This window comes from Eptatretus burgeri, chromosome 1 (genome assembly GCF_056783735.1).
Source record: "Eptatretus burgeri isolate ZD-2024b chromosome 1, Ebu_testis_v1, whole genome shotgun sequence".
Taxonomy (NCBI): domain Eukaryota; kingdom Metazoa; phylum Chordata; class Myxini; order Myxiniformes; family Myxinidae; genus Eptatretus; species Eptatretus burgeri.
In genome coordinates this window covers 79,717,939-79,727,938 of record NC_140961.1, presented here as the reverse complement: position 1 = coordinate 79,727,938, position 10,000 = coordinate 79,717,939, and the positions used below count along the sequence as shown (strand labels likewise).

Sequence of the window (10,000 nt, the reverse complement as noted above, 5' to 3'; positions counted from 1 at the left end):
AGTTGAAAATATACCACCATCTCATGTCATATTAAATCTCCACAAGTAATCATTTCTATTGCACTATATCACCCTCTAAAGTCGAAACCAACCCCTTACTAGCAGGTGTTTCCTCCCCACAATTCTCCCCTCCTTTCCTTTTTATTCATTCCCATATCTTTCTCGAGCATGGTGAACTGACATGAATCTTCAAGTTGAAAATATACCACCATCTCATGTCATATTAAATCTCCACAAGTAATCATTTCTATCGCCCTATATCACCCTCTAAAGTCGAAACCAACCCCTTCCGAGCAGGTGTTTCCTCCCCACAATTCTCTCCTCCTTTCCTTTTTATTCATTCCCATACTTTCTGTGTCCACCTCTCCGACCGTCAGTTTGTTGCCCTTCTACCCTCTGTCACCTTGCTCTTCTATAAGCCCAGAACAATAATCCAAAAACAACAACTTTTGAAACAAAACAATTTGAAAGTAAATATATACACATTTAACCACCTCACCTGTGTTACCTCTTAATCACTCGCTGAGCGGCGAGGCGAGATTCTTGCAAAGCAGTGGATACAGGTTGACTCAGCAATTTGCAGGGGCTAGACTTGCCTGGTCATCACTATTGGCTCTGCGATTTGCACTTGCAATGTGCCCCCAACTTTTAAGTAACGATCAATGCCCATGCTTGTGTTTACAGTGAACATCAAACAAAAGTAGAAATAAAACACAACAGAAAGACAACTGAGAATTGATTGGAAGTAAACTCAAACTTATCATTTAATATCTTGTGCCGAAGTCATTTTATACTCTTTTGAAGTGAAATAATTGACGAACATAAATTCAATTGCACATCATGCTAAGTGTGGCCTTCGTGTAACCTCCAGGCAGGAACAATAAGTCAAAGCAAGGGTGAGTTACATCGCAACTCTCCCACTCCCATTGAGTGCAAGGAACTGTAGGATCATCAGGCAAATTGCAATCTCCGTGCTTTGTCCCGCCACCCCAAGGTTTCTGCAGTACACACATGGTCCAGTGGCAACCCCTTCTGGTCAAACTCCCAAAATCCAAATCACTGCTCACTTCCACTCACTCGTTCTACTTTTTTCTACACCTGTGGAACCAACTTCCACTTTCTCTTCAATCTCATCCTTCCCTCCAGGTTTTCAAGACAGCTGTTTACCACCATCTCAGATCATTCTCTATCCAAAACTATGATCCCAAACTTCCAGTTTTTCCTTCCTGAGCATTTACATCTGTATGCATCATGTCCATCCCCTGCATTCTCCCCAACCACACATCCTTACCCACATCCCTGTTTTGTCTGTCTCCATCTATTTTATCCCTTGGCCCTGCTGTTGGCATTTCACCCCTCTCTGCTGTTCCTTTTAGTCTGCTGCATCCTGATCCGTTCTGTGTTCCAGCTCTTCCACGAGCCATGACTCTACGCAACAAAAACATAATTTCTGGAAAATTAATTTCACCTGGAGCCTGCAGTTGCTGGCTGCATCATTGCTTTGAGCATGGCTGTGCTGCTGATGCAGTGCCCCCTGTAGGTTCGAGCAGAAATCTATTCAACGCGCTGGTGTTAACTTACTGACTCTTTGCGAAGGACACCATGGGATCTTTACCATTCAACAACTAATGCCAACAGATGGGACAACCAGTTTAACATCCATTCAAGGGATGGCACACACATTGGTAAATCACCCTACTTGTGAAACGCCAAGATGAGAGATTATTGCTGGGTCGAGATTAGAACCCACATCAGAGGTGTCTGTGCATACCTCTCGGCCACCCTGCCAGTCCACTCTGGAAAATGCAACCACCACCCCCACTTCTTCCTCCCCACCCCCCTCATCAACATTTATGGACTGTGTGGGCTCATGGATTGGAATAATAATGGCTTATCAAATTAATTTAGGTTTTTAATCATTTTACTAATAATCAATTATTAGTTGGCTTTTATATGCTTGGTAATTTTACTGATAATTATACTGGAAGCATGTTAAATGTATTTCTGATGTTGGCTTAATGGTTAGGGTGGTGGGCTTGGGATCCTATGGTCCTGAGTTCAAATCCTGCTCAGCTGTTGAGTTAATACCAGGTGGGGTTAACTCGGCCTGTCATCCTTCCAAGGTTGACAAAATGAGTGCCAGCATGCTATGCTGGTATAGTGTGGCGGAGTGGCGACCCGTCCAGGATTGAGTCAAACAGCCAAGGAGACTGTTTAGGCAGCACCAATGCTCTACACAGAGAATGGTACAATGGATGGATGGAATTATTAGGTTGGGTTAAGGTGTGTATTGAACATTTTAGCACACATTCCAGGTGGATGAAATTTTGTGTGCTTGTGTTGTACATTTCTCAGTGTTTTTCCAAAAGAATGGTAGCGTATTGAGCCTGAAACTTGTGAGCCATAACAAAGAAAAACTGGATCGTGATATTTAAACAGCACCGAAGCACTTCCAAAACATTTAAAAGCTCCATGTAACAATAATGAGAAGTCACCTTTTATCTCTGTCACAAAATAATTGTCACAGGATCACCTCCATCTTTACCTTCGCATTCTGCGAAAGGTTATGTATTGGTCGCTGTGTATTTATTTATTTATTTATTTGTGAATATGTGTGTGTGTTTGTTTGTTATTCGCATAACTCAGAAAGTATTAAACCAAATCGCTTGAAATTTGGTGGGATGATTATCCAAGTTATTTTCTTGGTTATTATCTTGGTTATTATCTTGGTTATTTCTTGGTTATTATCCAAGGAACATTTGATTAGATTTTGGGAGCGATCGGGTCAAAGGTCAAGGTCAAGGTCACGGAAAGGTCAAATTCGTATTTTTAGCATAGCGCGGTCAATTTTGATCTAATTGGCATGCAACCGATGCCAAAATGTTCAGAATTCATTGCCCAATCTTGTGATGGGTGACATGACACAATTACTTCATTACCCTTGTTTTTAAAAGAAAATGTCCCAAATCCTGGCATTATAATCAGTACCAAAATATATGTTTGTGGGAGATGCCAATGATTATTTATTTGTTTGTTATTCGCATAACTTAAAAAGTATTAAACCGAATTGCATGAAATTTGGTGGGATGATTGGTTATTAGCCAAGGACCATTTGATTAGATTTTGGGAGCAATCAGGTCAAAGGTCATGGTCAAGGTCATGAAAAGGTCAAAATCATCTTTTTACCATATCGCGATCAATTTTTATCCAATTTGCATGAAACTAATGCCAAAATGTTCAGAATTTAATGCCCAATCTTGTGATATGCAACTTGATACAATGACGTTATATGACAATAACTTGATACAATTGCCCTTACTCGCGGTTGGGAGTCAAAGGTCAGGGGGGTCACGACCTTGCAGATGTGCGTATTTTTATCATAACGCAGTCAATTCTTATCCAATTCGTATGAAATCAGCACCAAAATGCTCCTTCTTCTGTTCCCCACACTCTTATGCCAAGAACAAAACAGTAGCGGCGGCGAAAGTATATGCTCTCTACGAGTGCCGGTTCGAGTTCCCATTGAACTTTTTTTTCAGTCATCTAGAAATTCCAGTATCTAGCTTATGTCGTGTACAATCAAATTACCATAAAAATGTGCTGTGTGCTGTGCCATTCAATAGATGCAGGCCAATTCAGTGGTTTATGTAAGAACAACTGAAAAAGAGCACCAACGCTCATGTGCAATAAACTGTCAATAAAAACATGCTTGAGTAAATTTCATGTTATTTCACTGTAATGGTGACATACATCACACAGATAAGACAAATATACAGGATCTTGGATGGCACAAATACACAAATACACAAATATAACGAGAACGGCACTGGTTAGAGCGCAAATCTCCACCAAGCTGAACAGTTGATGTTTTGTATCCCCACTGATAGGCCGGATCTGCATCCGTACTTTAACAAAAATCTAATCAGCTTGTTATTGTCACCGACCCAAATCATCCACCAAGTTTTGGCCGAATCCGTCCACAAGATTTTGAAATATTGAACGACATATCGTTTTTGGCATGATCTCTGAATGGTGAAGAATCACTTGTGAAATTTTTTAAAAATTCTCTTATCCAGATCCGGATTCGGATCTTCACCAAAACCTAATCATTTCATCCTTGTCACACACCCAACCTGTCCACAAAGTTTTGGCTGAATCCATCCATAACTTTTTTGAGATATCCTGCTCACAGACAAACAGACAGACAAACAGACAGACAGACAGACAAACAGGGGTGAAAACATAACCTCCGTCCACCATTGGTGGCGGAGATAATTAAGTTCCTCGCTGAAAATGGCAAGAAAAAGAAATCTATAAAACTGTGACCTTTAGCCAACAAGTGAAGAATGAACATCACTTCAAACGCAACAGCCCGTGTTCAGCAAAGAGCATTCAAGTCAAACTTTAGTTTGTGGCAAACTTTCGACCTCAATGCACTTGCTTCCTTGGAGGCAAATGCGTTAACTTTTCGAAAGTTAATCTAAATCAGTTTTGATATTTTACAGCAAGCTACCTTCTCTGGCGAGCAGGATAGCGTCAAGGTATGCGCACTCACCTTTAAGCGGTCTACTCTGGCTTTGAATCTCAGCCCAGCTATAAACTACCACCCTGATGTTTTGCAGGCAGGGCGAGGCATCAATGCGTGCTCCGTCCTTCAGATGGATGTTAGACCGAGTGCCCAGGCTACGAGCATTAGTTGGTAGATGCTAAAAAATCTCACGGTGTCTTTCACGAAGAGTTGGGGAGCTATTGCCAACACTCAGAACCAATTCCAAATTCCTGCTCTAACCTAGAGGGGGCACTGCATCAGTAGCACAGCAGCGCTCGCAGTAATGACTCAAACGAGCAGTCACGTGCTTCACACGAAATGATGACAAGTTACTGTCTGTTTTTTTTTAAAGCCAAAATTGGAGAGCAAGTTAAAGGTAAAATAAAGTGGACCTAAGGATGCCTCAAAGATTAAAAAGGAAGACAAACACCACACAGTATAATGATCGTGGATGCAAATAAGGAAGTAAGAAATACAAGCAAGTGGGAGCTGGTCGGTTTTTCCTTTTCAAAAACATTTTGGAGCCAAATACATGACTTCTCTTCCAATGGCATCAGGAAACTCAACCATCAACTCGAAGAATGCGTGTAACTGGTTGGAAACCGCATTTTGATTTGATGAACCGTACTCTTTACAGGGTGTTGGTGCTGCTGAAGCAGTTTCTTGGCAAGGGTTATACTGGTTGGTTTGCCATTGCCTTTCCAGTGGAAACTGTATACCTGAAGGAATAGATTTGGTGGGTTTCACTAACACAGGACCATTCATGGTTGTTCACGGTTGATGAGAAAAAACATATTTTTCCATGAAATTTTTCATGGCAGTTCCAACTTTTGTCTGCTGAACATTTGTGAATGCGAACTTGTGAAAACCAAGACTCAACGAAACCGCTTCGGTGTTTGCATTGTAGACTCACTACTACTTGTTCTTTTAACGGCTCCGGTTATTCCCTCCTTCTTGTGGGATCGGCCGGGAACTATTTTGGCCCGGCTGAGTCTTTCACCAATCGGCTGACAATGCCTGACATTCAACTATAAACCTGATGAAGGAAGTTAGATGTACAAATTAGCTTCCAATTGTTTATCTAACTGCCAATACATTGCATACATTAATCACAATAAAAGGCTTGCAGAACAAGCACAAACACAAACACAGACACACACACACACACATACACACACAATACCCTCCACCCAACCCATTTCATCCATATTCCCCAATACAAAGCATGTGCACACAAGTATCACACTTGCCCCCCTTCTTGTGTCTCCCTAATATAGTCCGTCTCCTAAACTGCGAGACTTTCAAATGTACACCCCAGTCTTCTCCATACATTATGTAGGATCATAAACAAGTTATTCAATGATGGAAATTTGATGATAACGAACACTTATCCCTCAGATTCAGAAGTGTGCACGTGAGGCCCGCATGTCTATCTTTGCATCATATCAAGTCTCTGCTCACTTCAGTTTTAGCTTTTCTCAACTCAATTTTTTTTTAATGATAAACAGTACTCTCCTTTGTGAGATTGTTCTCCTTCGTTTGACCTTGTTCTTCACTGTATTTCACTACCTTTCTTTTTCCGTCACAACCCCTGTTCACGTCATCATCTGGCCATCTTTAACCCTAAAAGATTGGATGATTTAGCCAACATCATTTTTCCTCCCTGTCACTAGGCCAAAGCAATCTGTTCACTTAAGCTCCTTCTGTCATGTAGTCAACACTGACCTGCGAGAGGCCAGACGCTGCCAGCCAAGACCAGTGGCTAGGCAAAAACCCATGCTGGGAAGGTAAAGCACTCGCTCTGCCACCACAAAGCCCACAGGAAAGAAGAGATTGGATGCAGGAAGGAATGGGAAGACTGTTAACGCCAATGCCTGCAGGCCAACACACACACACAAAGCCAAGGAAAGCATATCACAATGGCACATTAATATTTCACTTATCTTTGTCCTCCAGCACATGTCAAACGATGTGTCATTCCATCAGTCTCAATTTGATTTATATGACTTCGGGACACTGTGATAAAGTTGGAGCATATATCGTCTGCATGTGGAAGGAAAATGGCTTCCCTTAGATCAGCAGGTAAAAATGTTATCCTTCCATTAATCCGATCTCTCATTTAGTTATCCTCCCTCGCATGCCTGTTTATTATGATGTTTTGCTGCTATCAGGTTTATTCTTTGTTTGTTGAATTTCTTTTATCTTGATACATGGTTTATATTTACCACCATTTAAAATAGTACCCAGAGTATCACAAAACAATTGCCCTGTCACACCCAGCATCATCAGCGTCCGCAGATAACACCGAGAAGGCAATGATCAACAAGCAAAGTATTGAGACCCAGCAATTTCGGACTTCCGGGTTCCGGAATATAGCAGACATCTGTACTCATCAAACAATCCTGAAAACAGAAGCAACATTCATACAACTATGTGCCTCGAGGCGACCGGGGCTGTGAGTAGAAAGCAATGTCTTACTCATGTCCAGTCTGGGTTCTAAAAATTAAAAATTTGGGGAAAAAAAAAAACAATCAAAGGCTGCATATACAAGATTCCTTGTAGACAATAAAAGGATATTGGAAGGGTAATTTGAAAATGTTGATGTCACAGAATGCCGCTCAAAAAAAAAAATGTGTGCAGTGGTCACAAGGGACTACAAATATTTTGAGCAACAAACAATAAGACGTGGGTATTCTGAAGCAGATAAAAGTTTGGTGAATAACTTCAAAATACCTATGAAGTTTAGATGAAACAAAATGAGAAAAAAATACAACTAGAATACACTGGTGGGAGGTGCTGACTCACGCCATTATGTTTCGCTTCTAAGAAGTCCTGGCTGTTTTCTGCCTTGATATACAATAACAAACATTTTAGACGTGAACTAACTCTCTACATGCATGTTCCGAATTGGTAGAAATAGCAAATTCCATGAATTCTGTTGATTCTCTTCTTATGGCTTGCAATTTTCGTTTTAGAATGCAGTATTAGAATTTGTTGTTTTGGGAATTCACATTTGATTTTACTATGAATGACCTCTAAATTCAAGATTTCCCTGAAATTTTGCATACGTACTCGAGCTCTACATGGGTGCAAAATAAATTTGACCCCATACCTGTCCCTTCCCCTCCACAACTCCCTCGGAGGGGGAGATGATGCTTAAGTTAGGGTGTATATTAACATTCATGTAGCTTTCCTGATACCTTTTTTAAAACTATCACTTTTTGCTCTACAGTGTTATTTACTCTGAATTCTGACTTTCACTTTCTATCCCTGGTTAGTATCAGTTGTTTCGCTTCCTAGGTCACGGCTACTGTTGATCTGAATAGACATCGCTGGACTTGTGAAAGTTCCCTCTCTCTCTCTCTCTCTCACAACTGGAGTCTCTTGAGCCCTTTGAACATACTTACTCTTTTGATGTGCTGCTTGTCTGCTTGGTACGTTAGTGTTGCGATCAATGCATCTGCATCATTATGGTTATGGAAAACCGACGCCCAGGGAGTTGCATCCAACACATAGGGAACCCAGAGTTCGATATTTCATTCGTATGTGTGCTAAGATAGGTCCCTTCCCTTTGTACAGGGGATGGGAAAGATGTGTTCTGTGGGTTTGGCGAGGCTCTTTCCCTTTGTGCGATTCCCCAACTTCCATGGAGGGCAATGGATCAGCTGCACAGTCGTGCCCTCAGCCAATGATGCTACCCACAGCCATGTGCTACAAACGAAGGAGGAGGATCAATCTACCCATCCATCTACCCATCATCCATCCCAATTCCTTGCCCTTTCACTGCCAAGCTTCTATTTCCCCATGCTCCCTGAAAAGCTTTCACCCCTCACCCTCTCAAACCCCATACTGACTTTAAAACCCCCTTTAATTTAATCCACTTCAATCCCTCCCATCCTCAATCCTATCACATCCTTTCCACAGCCCACACCTTTCCATGGCACTAACTACACCGAGACTACAATCAAAGCCAGTTCCATTCCGCTGGTGGGAAGAAGCTGGATGGCCACGTGCGAGCTGTGTGATGGGCACGCGCTGTGAGTGGGGGAGGGCTGCATGGCCACGTGTGAGCCGCATGGCGGGTGCATGCTGCGAGTGGGGGACTGCTGCATGGCCACGTAGAAACCACATGCAGACCCACACAGCAAGCAGGAGGGGCTCCGTAGTCAACGACGGTGCCCTGCAGGCCAACGAAGATGTAACACGAGCGTGCAGCGACGATCCTTTGCTCTACTTTGCTCAAAGCCCCACATAAGTTGGTGCCCATCAAGATCCGCAGAGCTCCTGTGTTGCGGTCTGCCTTCAATGAGCTGCTTGGCTACCACGAGCTATTTTCCGAACCGCTAACTGTTTGCCGTACCACTCGCTGTTTGCCGAACCACGAGTGGCCTGCTTTGTTGCCTTAATGAGTGCGCTGACCAAAGGGCTCCGAGGGCAGATGGCAGTATGCAATCCTCGGGTGCAACCCCTCAACACACACACACACACACACACACACACACACACACACACACACACACACACACACACACACACACACACACACACACACACACACACACACACACACACACACACACACACACACACACACACACACACACACACACAACTCCCCCGACATTACACTGACACACCACCGCATTCCCTTCCTTCCCTTCCCTCTACTTTGAGATCAGTGCAAGCCTGCTTGCTTTTGTGGGGTGAACGAGAGGCTGCACTCAAGCCTCGCACTGCTTCTTTCTACTTATTTCTTCCTCTCTCCTTCTCCTGTATTATTGTCCTGTCTGAAGTAAGTGTGTCTAAGAGGATATTTACATGCTAGGGGTAATTGCTATATTTTGTGTATTTGCCTGCTTGTAAATACTTGCTTCAAATATCATTGCCTTGTTGTAAGTACATGCCAAGTTTTGGGAAACATTTCAAATATGCCCGGTTGTCTCTTTTCTTTTATTGGTTCGATATAGTGTACATAATAAATAGACGGGATGTTGTACCCCACTAATTCGTTCCAAGATAGCCGACTCCCACCCACAGTTTCACTCAGCCGTACATAAGTACACAGGGTTTGAAGTTGAGAGCGCAGTTCACAATACAGTACTCATTTGCCAGCCTATGACTGTAGTGTGAATAAATGTAGTTCCTGTCCCCAATTTAATTTCCTATTTTACCTTGTGATCTCAAAATTGAACTCGTCAAGAGAAATTCACAATATGAAGCTCAGTTTAAAAAGATTTGGCAATTCTCGCTGCCCTCATTGCCCAGTTATTCTGCCAACAGAGAAACAAATGCACAGACGGAATCATCACAATGCTCACATGCTAAGCCTATGGCCGCAGCGTGAGTAACAAAGTACTGTATTGGAACAGGACAAGCAAATTTTAAATCAATTACCATAACTTACATGTGCATATTTTCTCAGAAGGAAAAGCAGCATGCACTTAATAATTG

General features: G+C 42.4%; 1 protein-coding gene across 2 annotated transcripts in view; it reads right to left on the bottom strand.

The window, feature by feature from the left end:
• Nucleotides 1-10,000, bottom strand: part of TMTC3 (transmembrane O-mannosyltransferase targeting cadherins 3) — a 293,500-nt gene that overhangs the window by 154,899 nt on the left and 128,601 nt on the right. For both annotated transcript variants that reach the window (XM_085890215.1, XM_085890224.1), the window contains exon 8: nucleotides 6,275-6,423. In XM_085890215.1, coding sequence (XP_085746341.1) covers nucleotides 6,275-6,423 — 149 coding nt within the window. The remainder of the gene's footprint in view (nucleotides 1-6,274; nucleotides 6,424-10,000) is intronic.